Here is a 27,369-nt window from a genome sequence, read left to right on the forward strand (position 1 = left end):
AAGTCCAAAAAAGGAGTCATTTGATGGAGTGTCAGAATTGCTAGGCCAGAATTCCTGGGCATCAACTCCCATCAGTTAAAGCAAGCACAAGATAAAAACTTATGCTTGCTGTTTCAAGAAGCTTCACAGCCATGTTGGATTCTTTGTGGCTTAAGTAAACCTATAGCTATTTGTTTCTTATGAAGACCAGTTCAAGCCAACAGTTTCAATAACTGTGGTTCCATCTTCTAAGTTCCATTCTGAGACAACATCAGTGAAAGCTTTGTTCAGCCCTTCAGACGTGTGCTTTCCTAAACACCTCAATCAGCAATGGCAGCAACTGTCTATTTTCTAGTCATGTGAAACTGATTGCTGCTTGCATCCATATTGGGCCTAGTCCACAGATCAGTAGTACATGAGTGATTAGCAGCAATGTCTCTACTTGGCATGTGAAGTATAATTTATTTTGGTTTGGAGCACAGCTTTGGAAATAGTTTTGCATTTTACAGTTCTACTTCTCACTCATACTTGGAGTCATGTTTTGCTCCCAGATAATCTAAAGTGTAAAGCCTGTGTAGATAAGAAACTGATCAATGCCTTTGCCATTAATGCTACAGTAATAATTCGACTTTCACAAATGTTCAGCCGTTATTGCAGTGCAGAAAAGATCAATGTGAACTTAGTTCATATTATTTTTAATGATGCATCATGGTTTAAAAAAAGAAAAAGGAAAAAGCTGTAGAGCAGACCAGGATTTATAATTGAATTGGCAATTACTAGATGTGTTATTATAATTGTACCTTGATAAACCTCTATTAATGTAATTATAATGACACCATGTAATTAATATTATAATTATAATTAACTTTATTTATTTTGTGCATGTTTTATTTATTTCAGTATTAAGATGAGCATTTCATCTGAAATAATGTAAACAACAAAGGAATAACCCTACCTTGATAAAAGACTGAGTTTTTACTCTGGATATTAGCTACCATAGTCTCAGTCCACAGAAGCTTCAATGAGGTCTGTACCCAATGCACAGTTTCCAGGATGGGTATGTTACTGTCTTGTGTGAGTTAATAACTTTGGATTTGCTGTTTACAGTACATGCCTGCAGCATTTTAAATACTAGTGAAAAAGGCTCTTTTATTTGGTCTACTCAGAGCATCACTATTCCTCTTCCTATTTATTTAAACCCCTCCTTCCTTCACACTAGGTAGTAATGGACACATTTTCATTCATGTAAAATCTTTTTTGGATTGGACCAGGTCTAATATCCTGCTGTGAAGTGTGCTCTGTGCTTGCCAACACTGAAAGATCATTAAAAAAAATTAAAAGGGGGAAAAAAAATCCCAATTTAGAGGCAGAGTTTAGCACAAATGATTTTAAGGTGGTTTAATGCCAATTACTCAAACTGCCTGCTCTATGAAAAACACTTCACAGTTCAAAGGTACAATCTGAATTGATAGTAAGAAGGTAGATTGTTCTTATTTATTTTTTGTATTTAAAAATACCATAAAAGGTTTTCGTATTTGAGAGAATGCCAGTTATTATCTATAAGTGATTGAGCAACATTTGGGCTCAGCTAACAAACTGAGATTAATTAGTTTGAGATTAATTGAGTTTAGATATTTTTAAAATAATCACAAATATGGGGTGTCTGCACTTTCAGCCACCCACTGTGGTATAGCACGGTTCAGAGCAAGTTTATGTCTAGCTTTGATGAATTCCCTTTCTCGGTTGACTGCAGTCTGAACTAGTGTGCAGCCTGAAATCCTATTCCACAACTTTGAATTTTTAGCTGTAATGATCTGTGTTTGTTTTGTTGTGAAGTATATTTGTTACAATACATTGAATCTTGCTACAGACTATAGTTAGTATAGTATATTTAGTTATAGTAAGTATAGTATATTTAATAGTGTATTGTTTTGAGCTTTTGATCATCCAGGAACATTATCAGTTATATCAATTTATTTACAACAGATGTGCATAATTCAGATAAGTGACATTTCATAAAACATCTCCCGCAAGGTGGTAATGTAGTCAAAGCAATTTGATCATAAATAATTACATTGTAGTCAGTCAATTTCACCATATGACTTAATGTGGAAGGTTCAGGTTTTGTGCATCTGTAGAGGTAGCACCTGGTGCTGGGTTCAGGTACCAGTGCTGAATAACATTTCCTTCAAACATGACTGCTTTTTTACCATCATTTGCTTCGTAACCACTGTGGCTAGGGATTTTTACACTTCAGTTGTTTTTTTTCTGTAGTTTGCTTCAGCGCTAAGTCATAATATGTGTTAAAGTGCTAGATTAACAATACATTGATCATTATGTGCAACAGTTTTCTGTACTAAATAATGGGCCATTGGAAATGAAGGAGGCTCTTAAAAAACATAAACCATATTGATTTCATTTTAGGGTTTGCATCAATGATTTAACACAGTGGCACATTGGTGTCAGGCCTGCAGTCACACAGGTAGATTATTTCATTATAATATATGATGAGGATGATGATAAAATGAAAATTAATTTAGCAATATTTATATGTAGGGCCCTGTTTTTGCATGATTTGCCATATAAATTATATGGACAGGTTGCACAAAATACAGGGTCCTATTAATATGCTGTCCATATGCGATAAAGCAACAGCAGATTGATATTGCTCTGTGTTACTAACTGTTATGAAAGACTGATGTAAGACTGTCTGTAGCACTAACTGTATGAACTAATTTCTTATACAGGTTGAGGACAATATCTCAGTTGAAGTGGATCGAAGGAGAAGTTCCATGCTGGTTAATGAAAGGATTTGTAACATTCTGTGCACTCTGCAATCTACAAGACAAATGTTTGTCTGCCTGTGGAAGAGGTTTAATTAAGGATACACACATTTTATCAACAGGTATTTAATTTTTATCGCTACATTTTTATGCTGATACTGATTTAAATCAGAGTTTTTGATTTTAGTGCAACCAAATGGATTTAAACACTGTCACATGTATACAGTCAATCTGACACTGTTTGTAGTTATCATCTTGTGTGAGACTCTTACACAGTAGTGTATACATTTATTAGAGCATGTTATTAGCTTATTAGCTGCGTTTTTTGCATAGTACAATGTGTTCATTAACATTTAAGAATGTAATTATTTTCTGCAGACTCATTTTACAGTAAACCAATTTAAAACAGTTTGACATTTCTTGGATGTGTGTGGGGTAATTTGTCTTTTTGTTTTTCATAACTTACCCACAGCAGAAACTGTGCCAATAATCTATCATGCAAAGTTCTATCAAAAGTACTCTAACATTTTCCCATTGAATGTTATTGATACATCCAAAAGTTTATAAACATAATTGTTCAACATGCTATTGCTCTTCTTGAATCTTTGGTGTTTTAATGTGTGCTCTGTTATGCATGATTTGCACATGTAATCCAACTGCCTGCTGTTAATGATAATACAGTGTGTTTATAATACTGCCGCAATCTGAGTCAACGCCTCTACTCTACTGTTGGCTTAATGCCAGCTCGGTGCCCTTGGGGTGTAAACTGGCTAAACTGGCTGGAATCCAGAATTCATTTTCTTCATTTTGTTGATGCTACAACACTGGCAACTGGAGATATAGGATGGCAAATGGGAATCAGTGGCCAGTTGCATAAAACTTGTTAAATTATGTTTTCCCTTGAAGGGTTCCTTGGGATTAGAGGTGTACCTAAACACTTTTAAGTCAATATGCTAGTTAAGATAAAAGCCACTGTATTGAAAACTTTTTCACATGCTGTCCAAAGTACATTTTCAGTGAGCTGATCACATGTTTGGCAAATTTGGATGACTTTTTTCCAATTGTATATTCCACTGTTATACAAAAAACATTTTCAGGAGAATCTTACTTCCTTATGTGTTATTATTTCTAGGAACCCTTTGATACATGTCTGCAATATTTATACTGTAAACTGTACTGTTTTGATTCAGCAATTTTACTATCAAAAGATACAGTCCCTTTAAAGTAACATTATATATACGACTAGAGCACGGATAAGGTAATGTTGTTACATCTCAGTGTTGTAACATGCGTTTTGTAGTCAGCAGTCTGCTGACTAAATCATGATCAGTTTCACAGAAGTGGTTTAATCTTTGAACTGTTGTTCTATACTATAAAACATCTTTACAGAGGCAGATTACTGCAATGTTAGTTTGTCAAATTTTCTGTAGTTACAGTAATTTTAGGAGGAATCCTCTTGTTTGCTTTCCATTTTGTAAGACAAAATGCAAATTTCACTGTAACTTTGTACTTTTGTAAACTACTTCCAAAATGTATGTTATCTGACAGTATTTTTAAATCATCATGGTATATTTGTTATACACTCTGTGTAGATTAGTTATCTCACCATCACCTTCAACCCATATTGATCCAATGCTGGATGAAGCTTCCTCTTGTACGACTTACAGCTTATTTTTTCCATGACACGCCTGCAATTGCCATTTGAACATTTTCACTCTTTCAGTGATATCATATATTCTGGTTTTCTATCTCTTCTTGTTATTTCAAGCATATATATTTTCATGCTCCTTTGTGTCATCTGCAGTTTGTATGTATGTATGTATATGTGTGTGTGTGTGTGTATGTGTGTGTATATATATATATATATATATATATATATATATATATATACACACTCACCTAAAGGATTATTAGGAACACCATACTAATACTGTGTTTGACCCCCTTTCGCCTTCAGAACTGCCTTAATTCTACGTGGCATTGATTCAACAAGGTGCTGAAAGCATTCTTTAGAAATGTTGGCCCATATTGATAGGATAGCATCTTGCAGTTGATGGAGATTTGTGGGATGCACATCCAGGGCACGAAGCTCCCGTTCCACCACATCCCAAAGATGCTCTATTGGGTTGAGATCTGATGACTGTGGGGGCCAGTATAGTACAGTGAACTCATTGTCATGTTCAAGAAACCAATTTGAAATGATTCGACCTTTGTGACATGGTGCATTATCCTGCTGGAAGTAGCCATCAGAGGATGGGTACATGGTGGTCATAAAGGGATGGACATGGTCAGAAACAATGCTCAGGTAGGCCGTGGCATTTAAACGATGCCCAATTGGCACTAAGGGGCCTAAAGTGTGCCAAGAAAACATCCCCCACACCATTACACCACCACCACCAGCCTGCACAGTGGTAACAAGGCATGATGGATCCATGTTCTCATTCTGTTTACGCCAAATTCTGACTCTACCATCTGAATGTCTCAACAGAAATCGAGACTCATCAGACCAGGCAACATTTTTCCAGTCTTCAACTGTCCAATTTTGGAGATTGTCTTGACCAGGACCACACCCCTAAATGCATTGAAGCAACTGCCATGTGATTGGTTGGTTAGATAATTGCATTAATGAGAAATTGAACAGGTGTTCCTAATAATCCTTTAGGTGAGTGTGTGTGTATATGTCTGAGTATTTCACAATCTGCTCAGTTACTGGGATTTTCACGCACAACCATTTCTAGGGTTTACAAAGAATGGTGTGAAAAGGGAAAAACATCCAGTATGCGGCAGTCCTGTGGGCGAAAATGCCTTGTTGATGCTTGAGGTCAGAGGAGAATGGGCCGACTGATTCAAGCTGATAGAAGAGCAACTTTGACTGAAATAACCACTCGTTACAACCGAGGTATGCAGCAAAGCATTTGTGAAGCCACAACACGTACAACCTTGAGGCGGATGGGCTACAACAGCAGAAGACCCCACCGGGTACCACTCATCTCCACTACAAATAGGAAAAAGAGGCTACAATTTGCACAAGCTCACCAAAATTGGACAGTTGAAGACTGGAAAAATGTTGCCTGGTCTGATGAGTCTCGATTTCTGTTGAGACATTCAGATGGTAGAGTCAGAATTTGGCGTAAACAGAATGAGAACATGGATCCATCATGCCTTGTTACCACTGTGCAGGCTGGTGGTGGTGGTGTAATGGTGTGGGGGATGTTTTCTTGGCACACTTTAGGCCCCTTAGTGCCAATTGGGCATCGTTTAAATGCCACGGCCTACCTGAGCATTGTTTCTGACCATGTCCATCCCTTTATGACCACCATGTACCCATCCTCTGATGGCTACTTCCAGCAGGATAATGCACCATGTCACAAAGGTCGAATCATTTCAAATTGGTTTCTTGAACATGACAATGAGTTCACTGTACTAAACTGGCCCCCACAGTCACCAGATCTCAACCCAATAGAGCATCTTTGGGATGTGGTGGAACGGGAGCTTTGTTCCCTGGATGTGCATCCCACAAATCTCCATCAACTGCAAGATGCTATCCTATCAATATGGGCCAACATTTCTAAAGAATGCTTTCAGCACCTTGTTGAATCAATGCCACGTAGAATTAAGGCAGTTCTGAAGGCGAAAGGGGGTCAAACACAGTATTAGTATGGTGTTCCTAATAATCCTTTAGGTGAGTGTGTATATATATATATATATATATATATATATATATATATATATATATATATATATATGTGTGTGTGTGTGTGTGTGTGTGTGTGTATATATATATATATATATATATATAATATAATTATTATTGTGTGTTGATGTGGTAAGCTCATATTAATTGATATCAGGTTGATATATGGCTATGGGAGATGAGGCCTATTGATATATGTATATGTAGGTATTTATGTATATGTGTGTGTGTGTGTGTGTGTGTATATATATATGTATGTATATATATATATATATATATATATATCACAGCTCTGGAAAAAAAAAAAAGAGACCACTGCAAATTTTTCTTAAATCAGCATCTCTACATGTATGGCAGCCATTACATTCCATTCATATTTTTATTTGGAATTTGAGAGAAATGTTGTCAGTAGTTTATAGAATAAAACAAAAATCTTTGTCTGCAGTGGTCTTTTTTTTTTTTTTTTCCCAGAGCTGTATATATGACACCAACTGCTTAAGTTATCACTGTTGAGGAAATGCTCAAACAGCTGCAAAGTATGTAGATCTGCATATCTTTGTTTTGTAAAATGCTGCTAAAAAGGAGATTACCAGATGCTAGACTGTCATTATCACAGTGTGCCAATTTGTCACTGATGTTCATAGATTAATACCTTGAAAAACCGTAAATGTTTCTGATGATAGAAAAATATTTCCTCACATGTTCTGGGAATATTTTCTTTCCATCCTGAAAACCTTATAAAAAAAAGATTGAAGCCCATTTCCCTGTTTTCAAGATGTCTTCTCTCATACCCTGTGTTTTTGGGAAGGGGGAGGTGTTGTGCCCCTCTAGAGTTCCCTTTCATTCATGATGGTGAAAACAGAAAATACTGCTGGTGCTTTCACTTTTCTGCTTTCCTCTGACATCAAAGGTCTTCAGTGGTGTGCTACCAGTTCAGATGTATTCAATAATAATAAAGCAATATAGCTCACAGTTTTATATTTTTTATAGCAACACACAGCCAGGCGTCACATTATAATTTTGGACAACCACAAGTTGTGTCTTTGGGTACATGCGTTCATATTTGTGTTTGCTGTCAGTGACTGTGGTCTCTCCTGTCCTGCTCCCCGCAGATCTGTGTGCCCGGTCACCATGTTCTGGAAGTTCGACCTGCACACCACCTCCCACATCGACAAGCTGCTCGACAAGGAGGATGTGACCCTGCGCGAGCTGATGGACGAGGATGACATCCTGCAGGAGTGTAAAGCCCAGAACCGCCGGCTGCTGCTCTTCCTCAGCCAGGACCACTGCATGGAGGAGCTGGTCTCGCTGATCACCCAGGAGCCGCCACAGGACATGGACGAGAAGATCCGCTTCAAGTGAGACTGCTCGCCGGGTCGGCCTGGGCAGGGGTCAGAGGTCAGGGGGAGGGAGCTTCGGTGGAGTTCCGTAGCAAGTGTTTGTCATCATGAGGCGCTTTGAGGAGATGGTGTGAAATACAAATCTGCATAAAAGTAGGCAGTAGCCTCTTCTGTCTTTGCAAAACCAACCCCCGTCACACAGCGACTTTCCCTCTCTTTGCCATTTTATTTTGTAACACTGCATGCAACAAGCGCTCTCTCTCTCTCACTCTCTCGACTCCATTGCGTAATTTCCTATGTAGCGTCTCAGGATACTGGGCAGTATGACATATGACATAGTGCAGGATGACTCCAGTGTGTTCTTTATACTCCGATTAAACCCTCTTTTCTGTGCAATGAAGAGATAGCGGTATTATACAGCAGCAGTAGATGCCAGCATCATGCATCCAGCTTTGTGTTTGTTGGCCGTGGTCCAGCTAGTGATATGTCTTCACTCTGGAACTGGGAGAAGAGCCAGTGTCTGAATTTCACATTGGATTTTAATTAAAAAATATATATATATTTTATGGTTACAAATGACTGTGTTAATGATACAATTTTGAGTCTGTGCACCAGAAAAGGTATAATAGCAAGTATTATAAACCAATAAGTCAATTTAAAGGCTGTCTTAAAATTATAAACAGATTAAATAGACTGTAGTAGCTGGACAACCCAAGGTAAAGTTTGAAACGTGTCACTGGTTTGTGTTATTCTGTCCTTTTTGTTTGGAAAGTGTTTAAGTTTATTATGGGGTTTCATCGCGTTCAGTCTTCAGAACTATACAAAGCTCAGAATAAAAAAAAAAAACACGAGTATTACATTCTGTTGTATGAAATGGATATCATTTAAACTTGTACATAATCATGATTCCTATTAGTGCAGGAAATGAGTTGGTTTCCCCGAAATAAATCCCTTTACTAATATTTATTTTGCTTCAGTTTGCTTTATGGTCTAATTAGTGACTGTAATAAAGTATATCTCATGCACGTTAATCAGCTGACCAAGGGTGGAGACAACCAGAGATCTCTGCCATCAGTAAACGAGAGTACATAGTTTTTCTTTGTTTCCCATAAACACAGAGATTGGATGTAGTGTTTTAGATGAGTGAGTGCTCGTGCTCCTTTTTTAACAGTGCTCTGTCATACAAGTTGATGTGCATGTTTTGATAGCTTGGTTGTGCTCCTATGGCAACAGCTTATGACTGTGGTGCCTAAAAATAAAGCCACAACTGCTGTTACTCAAACCATGCTCAGAGGGAAGCGCCTTCTGTCTATATATCCTCTTAGTTCAAAGGAAGACATTGTTGTATTATTCGTAATCTCTTCTTTTAAGGAAAAATAAAACCTCAACACGGGCAGTGTTATACACATACTGAAGCCCAGTACTGAGACTGTGAAAAGCGTTTATTTTGTTGTTTTGTTTTAGTTGTAGGAAGTCTAAGATACTTGTGCCAGGTGACTGCCATACTAATCACACAGTCGGAGCTTCATCTGTTAAAATGTCTGCACTTGAGAGCTGCTAATGTTTCTTCTTGCACTTGTGAGACCACAGACATTAAATATAATTCTGCCTGCTATTTGGATCTCTGACTCATTTGGACAGACTGTCCAGGAGCTGTACTGCAGGAAATTGAGCTGATATTCTGGCCAACTGTCATGTCATTAAGTAGTTGACATGTAGTTAATTTTAAGTTGATTCAGATAAAGTAGGATGGAGGCCTGTAACTAAATGTGAAGCACTGGAACCTATGTGTTTGTGTTTGGAAAAAGTTTTCATGTTTTCCTGTAAAACGGTCAGATCTTTTACACTGAATTTAATAGTGAATCCAAGGCATTAGGAAGAATAGAATTAGTTGTGGTTGTTTGCAGATTATTTTATTCAGGACACACAGTTCAGTTAATTATGGACAGATGCCACATTAAGACTGAAAACTATTAAAAAACAACAACAACAAAAAAAACATGTTGAAGCTATTGTAATACAGAATCTCTTGACATTCACATTTAGTATTTTCCCCTCACCATCTCACCTGCCATTTTAGTTAACTTTAGTTTTAGTTGCTTCCTCAGTGTTTTCTTAAGATATTACTCAGTACTTGATTTTTTGGAATTATCAAAACTTTGGGCAACTCAGTTTTTTAAAGCATTTAGAAAAACATAGTGACTGTGATTTGTTACAGTTCTGCCATGCATGTATCTTTATCTGTTACATTAATGATTTAGGCTACAGAAAGCAACAGAAGCCTGTATATTCGATAATAATAAGGACACACCATATAATGTTTTATGTAGCGAAATGATTCACATCTTCTGCTTGCTATGGTGCAGCAAATCAATAACACATGGCTTGGTTTTGTCTGTTAAACATTAATAAAAAAAATCTAAAATGTTAAATGTGTTTAATACTTGCTGTTCTGACAGGTGTGTTGTAGAATAACAGGTTCATTGTTTTCCTTTAGGGGCGAAACTCAAAATCAAAGAGCCAGATGAAGTGTGCCTTATATACATCAACACACTCCTCCATGTTTTTCATTCACTTCGTTGTCTCTGCCTTGTTTTCCCACCTTGGCTGTGGGTCTGCCTCTGTAGTATGAGATCAAAATGTTGGCCCAGGCTTGTGAAGCTGGAAGGCTTGCTGAGACTCAGTTGTACAGAGTGGTTGATGGATCTGTGGGTTGACAGCAGCACCTGCCTGCACCTGTGTTTCAGAGATGGTGTGCCGTGTCCTCAGATGTTATTGGTGTTTGAATTTTCAATGTAAAATGACAATAGGATGCTGTAGAGGCAGTTTGATTAAATGTATAATATAATAATAGTAGAAAACAAGATTAAATGCACAATTTTACCACAGCGTTTTATGTGCAATCAGCTGTTCCACTTTTGCAGATCCGGCCTTCTTTTCTTGTTCTGATTCCCATATTACGGGTCAGGCATTGTGCCTCCTGTAGGGTGTTCATTCAGCTGGCATCTGACAGGGTGTCTGCCTTTTATGCACGCTGATTACCAGCTGCACAACTGGCACGTTGTAGGGCACTTCATCCTATGGTACCAAATAGGCACATTTTTGGAGAGCGTGTCCTTTCAAAACTATTAGTAGTGTATTCCAAAGAAACGCGTATCCCTGATATTAAAATAATAATACATCAAATGCTGTTCGAAAGGTTTAAAGTGGGCAGATTGCAGTGGTGAAAGTGTTTTGTTCTAATACTTTTAATTTAATTTAATTTAATTTAATTTAATTTCAAAAACTGGCAACTCTCTGACAAGGAGCTGAACTTGTGCTGCAAGTAGACATTGCAGCACAATGACAGTCCATCCAGTCATTGACCAAATGGTGAAGCAGTGCTTGACGGGCAATCTTAAATCTTGCATGACGGAGTGGTTGAATATGCTTCGTGAGTAGTTAAGTTTAATAACTTATTAAAATAAATACATATTTTTAACAGATATGCTCCTGATAAATAGAATATTGATAGTTGCACAGTTACTTACTTTTTGATTTATTTGTATGCACAAATACTGTGTACACACACATTGTTTTCCTAAATCAACTTTAATTACACTTCAACAGGTACAAATACACCTGTGTATTGCAAACATCAGTAGTTCTCCTTTATCTTTACTGCTCACAGACATTTAAAAAAAAATGCACTTCAGAACGCATAATATTAGAATTTGGATACTCTTTTGAACAAACAGTAATTGCAAACCCAAACACACTTTTAAAAATACCTCAAAGTCCCTTGATCCACTCCTGTCTTTTCCACACATGGTCTTCATACTGAATAGCCAAACATACCAGTTACAAACATTTGGTTATCAGATATAACTACAACACACTTTTTCTATGGCCAAAATGGATATGTTAGTCATCACAAAATACAATCAGAAGTGCAACAGCCAGCATGTCCCGAGGAACAAAGATAAAAAAAAACAGCCCTTGTCAGCATTTTAACCTCAGCGTTCACTGGGTATAGAGAGGGTCACCCTATCTTCAGCAGTGTTGTTAAACAGTGAGCATACAGACATTTTGACAAGTGTGTGTTTCATATTGTCTGAGCATAGTAATATTATAGATGTAAATTGCTGACTTGCTGCTCTGGGGTCCAAAAACAGCACAGTGATAATTATCTTCTTGAAGTTCATAACTGGTTTGATCTGGATTCTTAGTAGTCGAATGCATGCCACTAGCAGGACCCTTTGTTAGGCTGTTTCAATTCAGTGAGGAAGGGGGGGAAACGACTCCATAGAAGGAAATAAGGTTAAATGAAACCCCAAATCTGACAGGCAGTATTAAAATGAGTGCATCCCTGCTGAGATTAGAGACTGTGTCTGACGAAGTGTTATTCTTGTGCACCACAGCGGTTCTGTGCCAGCCACCTAACTGCTGGCTTTTTAATATGTGGTTGTCCATAGCACCACCTAGCCTACAGTTTTCAACTATGCCATATTTAATGACAAGTTCAGTATTTGGTACATATTCCTCTTGGCTTTGATCAAGAGGTCAGTGTGCAGAATTTAAGCATATACACTCACCTAAAGGATTATTAGGAACACCTGTTCAATTTCTCATTAATGCAATTATCTAACCAACCAATCACATGGCAGTTGCTTCAATGCATTTAGGGGTGTGGTCCTGGTCAAGACAATCTCCTGAACTCCAAACTGAATGTCTGAATGGGAAAGAAAGGTGATTTAAGCAATTTTGAGCTTGGCATGGTTGTTGGTGCCAGACGGGCCGGTCTGAGTATTTCACAATCTCCTCAGTTACTGGGATTTTCACGCACAACCATTTCTAGGGTTTACAAAGAATGGTGTGAAAAGGGAAAAACATCCAGTATGCGGCAGTCCTGTGGGCGAAAATGCCTTGTTGATGCTTGAGGTCAGAGGAGAATGGGCCGACTGATTCAAGCTGATAGAAGAGCAACTTTGACTGAAATAACCACTCATTACAACCGAGGTATGCAGCAAAGCATTTGTGAAGCCACAACACGTACAACCTTGAGGCGGATGGGCTACAACAGCAGAAGACCCCACCGGGTACCACTCATCTCCACTACAAATAGGAAAAAGAGGCTTCAATTTGCACAAGCTCACCAAAATTGGACAGTTGAAGACTGGAAAAATGTTGCCTGGTCTGATGAGTCTCGATTTCTGTTGAGACATTCAGATGGTAGAGTCAGAATTTGGCGTAAACAGAATGAGAACATGGATCCATCATGCCTTGTTACCACTGTGCAGGCTGGTGGTGGTGGTGTAATGGTGTGGGGGATGTTTTCTTGGCACACTTTAGGCCCCTTAGTGCCAATTGGGCATCGTTTAAATGCCACGGCCTACCTGAGCATTGTTTCTGACCATGTCCATCCCTTTATGACCACCATGTACCCATCCTCTGATGGCTACTTCCAGCAGGATGATGCACCATGTCACAAAGGTCGAATCATTTCAAATTGGTTTCTTGAACATGACAATGAGTTCACTGTACTAAACTGGCCCCCACAGTCACCAGATCTCAACCCAATAGAGCATCTTTGGGATGTGGTGGAACGGGAGCTTCGTGCCCTGGATGTGCATCCCACAAATCTCCATCAACTGCAAGATGCTATCCTATCAATATGGGCCAACATTTCTAAAGAATGCTTTCAGCACCTTGTTGAATCAATGCCACGTAGAATTAAGGCAGTTCTGAAGGCGAAAGGGGGTCAAACACAGTATTAGTATGGTGTTCCTAATAATCCTTTAGGTGAGTGTATGTTTCATTTAGGGGACAAGATCATGATCCTTGGAATTAAGAGCGGTACAGATGTTGGTCAAAACCAGAGAACATCATGTGAATCTCAACTAATCAAAGGAAAACTTGAGGAGATTGCAAATATATGTCCATATATTTGTGTATGGATGTATATATGTGGTTCTGTCCTTCAATTTAACAGCAGTCTGTAATAATATAAGAGGTAAATTGGGTCATCAACACTGTTAATCTCCATTGCCAGGCTGTAGCATCTGTTGGATTTCCTTTTTACTTTCTTTTTCCTCTGTAAGGTAGCAAACCTCTCTGTGTGCATTGCTAATTGCATTACATTTTCCCCTATTGATCCAACCCTCTTATTTTTTTCATATCCTCAGGTATCCGAACATTGCCTGTGAGCTGCTGACATCAGATGTGAACCATATCAATGATAAGCTTGGAGGCGACGAGTCTTTGCTTGAAATACTGTATGGCTTTCTGGAACAGGATCCCCCCCTCAATCCTCTCCTGGCCAGCTTCTTCAGTAAAACTATTGGCAACCTCATTGCTAGAAAAACAGAGCAGGTATGATTTATTAAAGGAAAAGACAGATTTTGCGCCCTTTGTATTTACTGGTCCTAAAACTATAGAGATTGGCAGAGCAGCTAGAAAAGCGTGAAGCCCGCTTCTTGAATACCCTGACAAATCTGTTCTCATGCTCTACTTCACAATATTCAAAAACATTTGTATTTTAGGAACAGACAAGGGTAGTTGGAAAATGCTGAGTCTAATATAAGAGGAACAAAAACATACCACAGGTGTTGTAACTGCTTATATTCTGTACTCAAAACAGCCAAGATGCAACATTTTAGACTGCATTGTTCCTTATTTACTTCAAATTTTGCTGGTCACCCATATTGACCACTCATTAAACCCAACCATCACTGAACAGAATGTATAATATTGTGATTTGGCTGGTTCACTCAGAATGGACTATTAATCACAGATTTTCAATTTCTAACAGCGTTTTTCATCATGAACTGTCATGTATTCAGATATTTTGTTAAGCAGAGGAACAGAATCTTTGAAGAAAGTTAACCCCTGGTCATAATTCCTTCATTTCTTCCTTCAGGTTATCTCTTTCTTAAGGCAGAAAGATGGGTTCATCAGCTTAGTCCTGAAACACATAGATACTTCAGCCATGATGGACCTCCTGCTGCGACTCATCAGCTGTGTGGAGCCCGCGCCTCTGAGGCAGGAGGTCTTGAATGTAAGACACTGGTTTTCCCTTTACTCATTTAACCTCATTTCATGCCTGTCAGGTCCCTTTTCTTTGTAAACTACTGTAATTCTGATGAATTTAGATGTTTGTATAAATTGTTTTTATATACTTATTTTCTGATTTTAACAGTTACAATGTATAGAATGAATCCAACCTTATGTTCATATATGAAGCCCTGTGTTTTCTTGATGTAGCTGTGTTGGATTTGAAGTAAAGTAGACTTGTCAAATCAAATATATAAAGGCCTCATGTAATTTCAGACAGTTGCACTATTAGCTTCTCTTTTTCAGAGGTATCAGTAGGAATAAAATAGCAAACAGGTTTCTCCAGTTCCTTATTCCTGCAAAGTGACAGTAGTGACAGAGGTGTTAATTAACTGCAGACGCATATTAAAGCCATAAAGTCTGTTCCACCTAAACGCAGAACCATTAGGTAGAGAATCATACTTCTAAGTGGCCATTGTATAAAGCAATGAACCTATTATATGTGAAGCTTCTGGTAACATTTTGGTACCCCTAAAATGTTTTTTTTTTATGTTTTTTGTTTCTAAATATATAAAAATAGGTATCTGGGAATTGTGTTCAAAACGTAATGATGTGTGAAAATATTTTGTGAAAATGCAGAAAAATCTGCTATGTAGAAGGAAATGTGTAACGGTTCCTAGTTAATCATAAATATGTGTGTTTACCCTATTTTGGCAGACCTGTTATTTTTAAATCCATGTCAGCATTTTTCATTTAATCATGAAACTTACAATAAAGCATTTATCTTGCCCGTGAAAACGTATTTATATTACCGTGTGAAGAGAAATCTGCTCAGATTTGTATTTAGCCTTGAACTGAAAGATATTAAAATATCATGTGTTTTGTGGTTATACAGAATGAATCACTTGCTTTTGGTGATACTGTCCTAAATTGACTCTAAAATGAGTATTGTTGTATGCCACCCCTGGAGGAGTAAAACTTATGTAGTAATATGACACAACATCCACTATAGAATGCAGCAGGATTTGTACTTTACACTGTTTTTTCTTCTTTCTTTTCAGTGGCTTAATAAGGAGAGACTGATTCAGAGACTCATAGAGCTTATTCAAATAGGAAAAGACGAAGAGGTAGGCTAAGTCTGTATCACAAAGCTTATAGTTTGGCTACAGATTAGTGAAACAAAGTGTAAACGCATGAATCTGAATGGGGGTGCTTTGTCTTTGTTTTGAATATGGTACAGATTTTGTCACATGTGACTCCTACAGGCAAGTGCCATCTTGAAACCCAGTTTAAATTGATATAGTAATAATTAAATGTGACATCTATTGATAAAATATACAAATACCACACATCCAGGCAAATAGGTATTTTCGATTAGAAGATGCACGGTGATAAAGATTTGTTTCTCTTATTTGTTTTCTCGGTTCCTGAACTGAACCATGCAATGCACTGTGTGAGTCAGAACACTGCAGATCTGGCGTGTAGACTAAGCAAGGCGGAAGTGCCCCAATTCAGGCATTTGCAGCTGTATCAGCCATCTGAAGCTGAGCTTTGGATGGGGCAGCAGCTCCCACAAACAAAATATGCAAACAGTCTCAGTTAGCTGCCTCAGATGGCTGTACACTTCTTAGGCAAAGCATAGGCAACAGTCACTGGCTTTAGTGTGAGTCTTCAACTGTTCACATATGAAATAGTGATGAAAATCGCCTCTCTCTTTTTTTTCTATTTCCCCCATTTTTAGAAACAATCGAATTCTTCTCAAACACTCTGTGATATAATTAGACTGAGCAGGGACCAGGCAACTCAGCTGCAGGACACCACAGAGCCTGACCCCCTACTCACTGTGCTCGAGTCGTAAGTGTCTCCTCCTTCCACATGCAGTTTAGAAAGCTTTGTCTCTTTGTTTACCCTCAAAAATCACAATTTAGCATCTATTTCATGATCTCGAAAACCTCTCTCTGCTGACAGCTCAGTCAGCTGTGAAATGTAGAACACATGAAAAGGAAGTCGTTTTGCTAATATGAAAATGTCTATCAAAAAAGACAAAAAAATGTGTGAACACTTAACTTGTTTTTCCTTTTTTTTCCCCTTAACTTAACATAAACCGCCTGCAGGAGAGCCATGCTGGATTTCACTCAAACAAAACCATGCTTTGTTCTGCTGCTGCCTTTGGCAATCGCACTGATTTCACACAGGAATGCCTGAAAACTCGATAGTAGAGAGTGTCAGTTTGGCGATGGCAAGGTTGTTTACGTGCCCTTTTTTGCATTGATTTTTTTGGTCAACAAAGTTAAGTGTTAAGGTCACTGTTCCTCTTGATTTAAGGTCCCGATATATGCCTCGCTCATGTGCACTGTTCACATACTACCGTCTTCTGTTGAGCAAATGCTAAAATGACATGTTCGCAGGCAGAAGAAACTCATTTACTCTCCTTGTGTCTCTGGCAGGCAGGAAAGTGTTGAAGAGCTGTTGAAGAATATGTTTGAAGGAGATAAGAGTGAAAGCTGCATAGTCAATGGAACTCAAGTGCTACTTACATTATTAGAAACCAGGAGGCCTGGGTAAGCTGGGCCACAGTGCCATTCGTCTCAATGTCTTTAAATTGCTCCTATCCATTTTAAGAGCTGGAGGAGATGGGGGACGTTACACTGTAAGTCACCACGGGCTTTTTGCTTTTCTCCTCAGGGTTGAAGGGCTGATGGATTTGTGTACTCAGGGATATGAAAGGTCTTACACTGTCAATAGCAGCATATTACATGGTATTGAGCCTCATCTAAAGGATTTTCAGCAGCTTCTTCTTGAACCTCCTAAGGTAACCCTTGCACTTTATTTTCTCATGAACAAATATAATGCTTTGGCCTGGTTTCTTCAGAAATCAAGCAAAACTGGGCATTGGATAAACTGCTCACATACCAGAGACATTAAGTAAGAGAGACTGAAATGTACCGCTCAAGTCCCATGATGCTTTGGAGATTCCTGTTTAAACTTGTAGGCTGTTATTGCATGCATTTCTTCTGCAGAGTTTAAGAAGTATGTTCCCACTCATTACGGAAATTGTAATGCATAGTAATTGCAAAATAAACCCCCTTCGTTTTAGATTTATACTGTAAATGTATATAACTATATATGTGTTTGTTTTGAACAGAAATGTGCAATATTGACCACAATCGGAGTGCTTGAAGAGCCACTGGGCAATTCCCGCCTTCACGTAGCCAGACTGATCGCCTCCTTGCTGCAAACAAGCATGCCCAGCATAAACCAGGAGCTTTGTAGGCTAAATACCATGGACCTTCTACTTGTAAGTGGAAGTATTGTTTATTCCTGAATAAATGTTCAATATACTCTTTCATGTTTTTAAAAAGGGAAAAAGCTAAAATTAGTCTTAGGGGAATAACTGTTTTCTGTTGTTTGTATTTATAATTCATAATCTTCCCCATGATAAGTGCTAGGCTTTTCAGGAATGATCCGCTGAATGTCATAGTGTAGCTAAATAAGTTTAAGACCGATTTCCCTGCATTGCACTAACGGTTCTCTTTGTGTGCCTAGGATTTATTTTTTAAATACACCTGGAATAACTTTTTGCACTTCCAAGTGGAGCTGTGTGTAGCAGCGATTCTGAACCACTCGGCCCAGGAAGAGAAAGTTGCAGTGACTCCCGGGAATAAAGAGGAGCCCAGCGTCAGTGCCAGCGCAGACAACCCCGACAGCTCCTCTCACAACATCCTGGTGGCTCATGTAGGCTTCACCGCCCTTTCTTTTTCCCTTTCTCTCCTTTGTTTTTCTTTTCTGATTGCTAGAATTCTATCGGTGCCACAAATCTGTTAAAAAAGAATAAAATGATACAATGAAAAATACGAAAATTTGTATAAGTTGTATATGAGCCATATGTAATTGTGGCTTTGAAATGCACACAACATAGATGACATTCAACAGATAGGTGCTGTTTATTATTGTTAAAAATATCACAACAAAAAAAAAACAATTTCTGCTGCATTTATTATAAATTAAGCCATTTTTCTTAATATATATTTGCAAGTGCTAACTGTGATGTTTCATGAGGGAATATTCTATATTACTGAATAGATCAATTTGTAAAAAGCAGAAGATAGTTTATGAGAAGACACATAAGCGACATAAAAGCTGCAGTGTTGGTGAAGTCCAAATTCATAGTGGTAATACCATTGAAATCTTATGTGACACCAGACCAATGCTCACTGCCGTTTAGCACAACGACAGACGGAGTATATTTATAACAGACTTGCAGCCTCGATAATGAAAATTCAGAAATAAAATTCAAAAGAAAACGCATAATAAATTATGTCAACAATCTCATTCCATTCCTACCACAGCATTGCATTGCATATGTGATTCGTGACAAGTTTTGAGTTTGAGATTCTAGACCACTTTAGGCCGACCATTCTCAGATGTTACTTAACTGTTCTTTTTTTAACCGGATAGGCGAGGGTATTCCATTCAATTTATAGCAGGCTAGGGATAACGACTGTTTATTAACAATGTTTTGTTATTAATGTTTACGTTTCTTGAAAAGGAAAACACCTGTCAGACTTTTCTCTTCGCCTATGTGTTCTGGTAATATGTTCTTTGTCTCTCTAAAGCTTTTCCAGAAGTGCTGTTTGGTGCAGAGGATACTGGATGCCTGGGAAGATAATGACAAAATACAGTAAGAGACTTCTATGGAACGTGCCGTGTCGGTGTCAGAATTAAGGGACTATTAGAATAAACCGTGGAATCGGCAGATGATCGATATTGAGCATCTGGTCAAATTTCTTTGTTTCTGTAGGCCAGGATTTACATATTATGGCTAATGCTACGAGTGAAATATGGGAGGCAGCTTCAGTAATCTAGAATTACACCATCCTCTGGCACAATTAGGCTACACTGTGGGCCAGAACAGAAGCTGTCTGCTTCTAAATATAGACCAAAAGGTCAACCGACTGCCTGCTGAATCACCTACAGCTCCACATCAGTCTCTAGTAATCGCCTTTCTACTGGTGCACATGGAGGAACAATTTGATATTTGCAGGTATTAATAGTATTTGATATATAATTCTAAGTTCTTCTGACATTACAGTAGGAATCACTTAGAAATATAATGTTTTTCCTTGTCATAATTAATTACCTTAATTTATGGAATGTTTAGGTTTTAATTTTAAACATGTATTTTGATTCTTGGCAGATACAAAATATACTTAAACTTCTTCTGTTGTAGGGCAGAAGGTGGGATGAGAAGAGGCAATATGGGGCACCTTACTAGAATAGCCAATACTGTGGTACAGAACATGGAGAAAGGGCCGGTCCAGGCACAGATTAGTGACCTCATCAAAGGTATTAATATAGTGACTATTTACACTGGACTTTGCTTTGTGAATCTTTTATGACTTGACCATATTTCTCTGTCTGTGAATATATCAGAATACACATGACGATGATGATTATCTATATATTGTTTGTAACAGAATTATACTTATTTCACAATTCTGATGAATACAGAATTCCTCATTAAATGTGTTTATTTGAACAGCTTTTGTGCCTTCTACACTTGCGTTAACACTTTCTCTACTGTGGTATTGCAGAGCTGCCCGAGGATTGCCGAGGTCGGTGGGAGAGTTTTGTGGAGGAGACCCTGACGGAGACTAACAGGAGAAACACTGTAGATCTGGTGAGGCCCTGCTCCGATCTTGGTCTGTTCTTGTGTTGTTAAACCTAAGGTGAACCTTTGTTAAAAGCCTGCCTCTGTTTTCCCAGGTGAGCACGCACAACCTGCACTCTTCCAGTGAGGACGACGACATCGAGAGCCCCTTCCCCAATGAGCTGTCGCTTCAGCAGGTAGCAGCCTTCTCCCTCGATCTGCTCTTTATGCTGGTGCAGGATATACAGGATGCCATTAGTACTGCAGTCATTCTGAACGGTGGTCTTTTTCAAGGCTAAATTAGAAGACCATTAAGTAAAGTTGCCCCTTTAAAGCACAATAAGGTTTTGAAAATATATATTCTGGTTTTGGAGATTTGTGAAAGATTTTGTTTATAGTAAATTTTTCACAGTGGGTCAAAAAATTTACAGTGCAGATTACAGTTAATGATCATATATTTATCACTCTTTTAAAATCTCTCGGCAGCTATTTCAATACACCAACAAAACCACTGGCATTTAGGCCTGAATCCACCAAAAACAAATGAAGCATAGACTGAGTCTCTACAATATTATGGAAAATGTGGAATATTAAAAAGAAAAACAATCTTGATGGTGCATTTGAAGCCACTTCTCTCAATAATATCTATGTGTTAAACATCACATTGCATAAGTTAGTCCCATAAAATGTCTTTAAAAATATTTTGTAGTGTCAGATTTTCATTTAAATGTTACCTGAATAATGTTGATTCATTTCACAAATGGTATGATTTTTGAGAGCTTATTTTGACCAGTTGTTCCTTTGGCCCATGTCTAGGCATTCTCAGACTATCAGATTCAGCAGATGACGGCCAACTTCGTTGACCAGTTTGGATTTAATGATGAGGAATTTGCTGAACATGATGATAATATTAAGTAAGGTTTATTCTAATATGTTTTATTGAAAAAAAAAAAAAAATCTATACCCACATTTTCTTTCAGTGTAAGGCACTGCTATATAGTTAACAGTCACTGCTAACGTTGATCCTTCAGATTATTATTGTTCAATTGCTTATCAGATTAAATTGTTACTTCTCTTAAAACATTTATTAGTCCTTAGTCTTGTACCATTATTAATGATTTCATAATGTAAAACCACTTCAAATTATTATTTCGTTAAAACATCAAATACACAAGACATAAAGGCAATAGCAATAAAAACAATAAAAAAGCTACTAATGCATTTTTCTTTTCTTTATAGTGCCACCTTTGATAGGATTGCAGAAATAAACTTCAATTTAGATGCTGATGATGAAAGCGTAAGTTGTCTTATTTCAATGTCAGAGATAATGATGTTTCTTACATAATGCTAATCAGTGTTGTTTTGTTTGCAGTGTTTTTGAGTGCATACTCTGAATGAGAGGAGGTGGCGTTTTGACTCTGCACTTCAGAACGACAAATGCTTTCACTCTGTACAGCTTTCTGCATATGTTGAGTAATGCGGCCCAATGCAGGATTTTGCATTGGTGCCTCCGCTTCAAAACTGCTGCTTATCGGGGAAACACTGCAGTCTGTTTGGGTCTGTGCTGGATTCCCTGCACTGCCCCTGATAATGTGGCAGAGAGATGGCACACTTTGCCCTGACTGCTTCTGTAGTCGAACACCTGATATTATAAGTTAATATGTCATGTAAAAGGTGTCTCTTACTGTATATGAGATGTCATCTTGTGTAGTCTGGGCAAGAGGGTCACGAAGTGAAGCTCGGCACAAACTGCGCCGAACAGCATCTTATACAATAAGAGACACCCCCTCAATGTATTATAAACTTATTATAAATCACACAAGATTAGACACTCATCTTTACAGTGGAAAAAGTTTATTTTCATTATATATAAAAATCACTCCCTCTTCTCCCCATAAGAAAATGGTTTGGTCCAGGTTCCACTGTAACCTTCAGCAGCCAATCTGTGTTGTGTTTTCAATAGTTTAGTTAAATGTAACAAAACTATTTATTAAAAACAAATGCAAATTCTTTGAAACCTTCACCACTAGTATTGAAGTGTCCTGAAACGTCATTGGAATGTAGGTGTAGGAATGGTATTCCTCTAGTTTATTATGTATATCCCGATAAAAACATAGAAATCAGGCAATCGCAGTACAAATTAAACCACCAAACCTACAGAAGTCAATTAAATCAACATGATGAAATATATACATCCATTTGAATAAACATTCACAACATTCCCCAAACCTATTTCTGTAGTAAAGTACTTGTAGTTTTCAGCATTTGTTTTTGTTTGACCTTCTAGAGCAACGCAGCTGTGTTTGAGGCATGCTGTAAAGAGAGAATACAGCAGTTTGATGACAATGAAGATGAAGAGGATATCTGGGAAGAGAAAGAAATAAACTATGCAACGCAAGTCAAATCAAGAACAAGGTACATGAGTCTATAGGTGGCACTCTGTTAGAAGACTCCTAGTGTACTGAATACAGTTTTGTATTTAGTTGCTTTGTACTGCGGTTTCCTCTTAGTTGACAGTCATGCTCTGTTAGCTTTCTTTTTGTTCTTGGAATTTGCCATCATTATTGTGCTGCTAATAAATGCAGTACCATGTTTAGGTACTGATGTAATGCTACATTTGTTGGATATATAACTGTAAGGCTCCATAGAAAAAAAAAAAAAAAAAAATCACGGCATGCTTGAGGTAAAACAAAAGTTTGTTTCCTAGACAGGGTGCTACATTTCAATGTACCTGGAATGTTTTGATATGTTCAATAAAGAAATATGTGCTATACAGCTGTACTCTTCCTTGTCCATATTTACAGCCTAAATGCACTGTGGTATAAACAGGTGTGGTGTGTGTTATAATTACCATTGTCAAATAATAACTTAGATAAAAAAATATAATCAAACAAACTGTTGCTGCATGGATAACCCTTTGAATATAATTTCAGGCAGAGATGTACTCAGTGCCCGAGGGTAATTAATTATGCCAGCTTGGGTCTCCGTTCTGTCCTCTTAAAAAAATAATTTCACATTTTTAAATGTCATTTGAAGCTTTTTGTCGACTGTGGAATCACATTAAACATTTTTACCCTCAATTTGGGCTTATAATATACTTTGAGTTCGTATGGTCAAAAGTTTGGATCAAAATGCATTTGACATGAGATGTAAATCATCTGTTTTGCTTTTTGGTTCCATCCTAGGAATCTCAGCTTCAAAGTTCAGCCATTTTTGATCCATAAAACTCTTTCCTAACGGGTCTCTCAAGTGTTGTCTCCATCCTGAAACCCCAGCTCTGTTTTGATAAAACATTCTTCACATTATTTAAACCAACATAGTATTCAAACTGAGTGACTTTCTACACAGTCATGAATAAATCAGGGCTTCATTTCACGTACACAAAACATAAGTCTTCTCACGCCTTTTAGCATCCAAATCATCAGCTTCATCCATCAATTGCTTCTGCTGTATAGATGTAAAAGCCACACAGGAGCACGTTGTATTGCTAACGTCTCTCTGAGCGTTGACACTGTACGATCATGACTAGCATATCTTACTGTGGCAAATCTCTACCCACTTGTAGGTTTGGAGTGTCCCGCACGTCGGATAGCTCCTCAAAGAGCGATGTGGAGAACGGAGAGCAGGACAGAAGCATCGAGTCGGACGAGGAAGAGGAGGAGGTGGAGCCAAAGGAGGCCACCATCACTGACACGGAAAACAACAAAAACAAAAAACAGTCTGAAGGCAAAGAGAACGAATCAGCAGAAAGTAAGGAATTTTTCTTGGGCCTACTGGGATAGAGAAGGGTGTGACATCACACAGTTTATGGGAAAAGGGAGATCAAGTATCGAAGTTATATTGTACTGATGCTTTTTTCTTCTGCCTTTCTGTGTGTGTGTGTGTATTTTATTAGTCACGATGAATGTGGCCTGTAGTTTATCCCGTCAATGGTTGTGGTTTCCAACATGAAAAAGCTTTACAGCGATTAACAATTATGTCTTAACCACTTTAGAAATTCCCTTTGTTCCCTCCGATGATCATTCCCCTCCTGTCTTAGGTTTATTGTCCGGCAGACCGATTAGTCATAAGGTTTGTTCTTCCATGTATGAAAACCACTTAGCAGCTGGCTTCAGCATTTAATCTGCGTTACTGTTCCTGTATCATGTGGTGTGTTTTGGAAATGGCTGAATATTGAAACAGCCTGTGAGGATTTTTGTAGTTTTTAAGTGTTTGACAATAGTGGTGAGTTGCTGTAACGGCAGCTCCATCATCCGTCATTCTCCGTTTAATGAAAACCATACGGACTCCTCTCACTTTTCACGTACAGTTGGAAATCTTTCTATGGACTTAAAACACATTTAAAACAGTGTTTATCAGTCTCACTGCACTAGAAATAAGTTAACAAAACAAATGTTAGTCTCATTATTATAATTTATTTTTGAATGTACTATGTGCAGGTTTTGTAGGTTTTTAGATATTTTAAGTTTATTAGCAAATGCATTTGGACAACAGTTGCAATCCTTTGGCCAGGGGACTACTTAGCAAATACTCCTGACCTATGATATATAGTTTAGCATGAGAAGCTGGTCTCCTACAGTCTGTTCTTGATTCCCAGTTCCAATTATTTTATGGGATTGAGGTCAGGACTCTGAGCACAGGGCCTGAAACCTTATCTACTGTGCTTTTCACCTTGAGCCACGATGTTACCCCCCCAGCTTTGGGACTTGCTGTTATAGTGATCGTAGATGCCATATGATTCATGCATGCTGTCCAGAATACTGTGTACTGGCGCACCATGGCAAAAAACCAACCTGTGGTTAAAAAAAGGTCTGATTCCTTTGCAGGTTGCTACTGTAACTTCCTAATAAGCACATGCAATTTGTAATGATAACCTTAATTCCTTTTTCGTTTTTTTGACTGCTCTTTCATAAGAAAGCCCAGTGATTTATATTCTCGCAGTACCAGTATTAGTAGAGCTTGCGTTCCTTATTTTACAGGCCCTGGCTGGACAGCTAATTTTGAAGACATCAACTCAAAGTCCCCTGTCCCCTGCGTGGCTGTGGACGTGGGCTCCAGCGTGTGGGACTCTGCTGTCACCCCACATACCACCGCCACCACCGAGACTGAGGAGAAAGGATGGGCAAAATTCACCGATTTCCAGCCTTTCTGTTGGTGAGTGTCAGTCCTCGATGCCAACTCTTTTATAGTAGAGCCCCGTTTGAAAATTAACAGCACTGCAGTCGTCTTTTAAAAAATGATGATGCTATGAGTATGTGTGGGATGAACTGTATAACTAGCAGATGTTTCATTTGTGAGCTTTGCGATGTATATGAGAGTAATTTTTCATAATTGTAATTCTATTTTTAGATTTGTTAAATTTAAGCAATTATTCTACTGTCGTTCGGGTTTCATTTAATCCGGTAATGGCTGATACATAGATGTTGTGTAATATTTGTTGTAATTAATATTTATTAAGTAATTAATAAGTATTTCAATACAGCACTCGCCACTAATTGAACTTAAATTGTGAGTGGAGAAAAAAATCCAAGGAAGTAAGTAGAAGTAGAAAATATTGAAACTGTAGCTTCTCAGTTATTATTCTCTAGTTTAATGAGTGGCAAAATAGTACAATGTAGTTAAAGGCTTTTCCTGACTCAACTCTTCATTCAGGAGACGGATGAAGCTCCTTTATTGTAGGTTTTCATGTGTAAATGCTGTTTTTTCAGCTCAGAGTCAGGCCCCAGATGTAGTTCTCCTGTCGACTCGGAGAGTAACGACTCTGAAGGACATCCCAAACAAAACCAGGATAAGAACTGTAAGTGGACGATCAGCACTGCTTTGCACAGGTGTTCAGTGAAGAGCATTTGTTGCTTTTGCTTTTAATGCACTCTCCAAAAACCTTGAGTTTGACAGTTGGCATTACTCTTCTGATACTTTCACTTACCCTTTTTCTGTGTTATTGGCTTTGCATACAAATATGAATATTCTTTGTTATGTGACCATTTTTGTTTTTGATTTGCATTTTATCTTTATTTTGATTGAATGTTTTTATGCACCACAGCACCACCTTGTGGCTTGTAGAAGCACTCTCAAAAACACCTCCGAGACAAATCTGGAAATTCACACCTTACACTTGTGGCTCTAAGGTCTAAGTTACTTAAGATATCAATGCGTCTAGGCGCAGGAACAATTATGTGTTGTGTTGTTGTTGATCGCAGTCATGGGCTCCTCCCCCTGCGTGTGGAACGTGTGCGTGACCCGCAAGGCCCCTCTGGTGGCGTCCGACAGCAGCTCCTCGGGCGGCTCCGACAGCGAGGAGGACGAGGACAAGACGGACATAGTCACCGAGACCATCACCACGGGCGCCGGCCACGAAACCATCAAACTCACCATGGATGCCAAAAACGAGAAAGCCGTCTTCACAAGGTGCGTTAAGACCCGAGGGGAAGGTCCGTTCGATCCCCGCTGCGCAGTTTGCAGACCACAGGCAACACCACCTGCAGAGCCACAGAGAAATATGTCCCTGAACACAGGGGGTCACGGCTGTAAACTCTTGTTGAATGTCTAGGCCCCTTTTGTGCAATATCACAGTTATATTTGGCAGCTCTGCATTCTCTGGCAGAGACATAGGTGGTGATGTTTACTCCTCCTGTGGAACGCCAAGTGACCGCTTTCCTGGAATGGAAGTGAAAGGTCCTGAATCATATCTTTCAATCTTTAAAATGTCCTTTAAAGACAAGTGACGATCAGATGTAATCTCTTTCGGTACCCTGTGACACTTTATCTTTACATGCTGAGAGTTTCCAAAACAGGGAAAAGCCTTCTGAGAAATAAATCTGACTTGGCACTTTGTGTAGTCAGTTAGATTTGTGTTACAATGCACATGATGATGCTCATTATATTATGGCA

At 38.4% G+C, this 27,369-nt stretch overlaps 1 protein-coding gene across 4 annotated transcripts in view; it reads left to right on the forward strand.

Annotated features, from left to right (window-relative positions):
• ppp6r2a (protein phosphatase 6, regulatory subunit 2a) overlaps positions 1-27,369 on the forward strand; it is a 50,595-nt gene that overhangs the window by 11,820 nt on the left and 11,406 nt on the right. For 2 of the 4 annotated variants that reach the window (XM_066723887.1, XM_066723891.1), the window contains exons 2-22: positions 2,727-2,884; positions 7,569-7,814; positions 13,961-14,147; positions 14,695-14,832; positions 15,890-15,955; positions 16,570-16,682; positions 17,276-17,389; positions 17,514-17,640; positions 17,974-18,126; positions 18,375-18,563; positions 19,445-19,509; positions 20,059-20,174; positions 20,423-20,508; positions 20,595-20,675; positions 21,295-21,392; positions 21,718-21,775; positions 22,766-22,893; positions 24,044-24,228; positions 25,458-25,632; positions 26,187-26,275; positions 26,679-26,886. In XM_066723887.1, the coding sequence (XP_066579984.1) occupies positions 7,588-7,814; positions 13,961-14,147; positions 14,695-14,832; positions 15,890-15,955; positions 16,570-16,682; positions 17,276-17,389; positions 17,514-17,640; positions 17,974-18,126; positions 18,375-18,563; positions 19,445-19,509; positions 20,059-20,174; positions 20,423-20,508; positions 20,595-20,675; positions 21,295-21,392; positions 21,718-21,775; positions 22,766-22,893; positions 24,044-24,228; positions 25,458-25,632; positions 26,187-26,275; positions 26,679-26,886 (2,603 nt within the window). In that variant the 5' untranslated portion in view covers positions 2,727-2,884; positions 7,569-7,587. Of the gene's footprint in view, positions 1-2,440; positions 2,462-2,726; positions 2,885-7,568; positions 7,815-13,960; positions 14,148-14,694; positions 14,833-15,889; positions 15,956-16,569; positions 16,683-17,275; positions 17,390-17,513; positions 17,641-17,973; positions 18,127-18,374; positions 18,564-19,444; positions 19,510-20,058; positions 20,175-20,422; positions 20,509-20,594; positions 20,676-21,294; positions 21,393-21,717; positions 21,776-22,765; positions 22,894-24,043; positions 24,229-25,457; positions 25,633-26,186; positions 26,276-26,678; positions 26,887-27,369 lie in introns of those variants that run through there. The other 2 variants (XM_066723889.1, XM_066723890.1) reach the window with 2 other exon arrangements.

Source organism: Amia ocellicauda, chromosome 15 (genome assembly GCF_036373705.1).
Source record: "Amia ocellicauda isolate fAmiCal2 chromosome 15, fAmiCal2.hap1, whole genome shotgun sequence".
Classification (NCBI taxonomy): domain Eukaryota; kingdom Metazoa; phylum Chordata; class Actinopteri; order Amiiformes; family Amiidae; genus Amia; species Amia ocellicauda.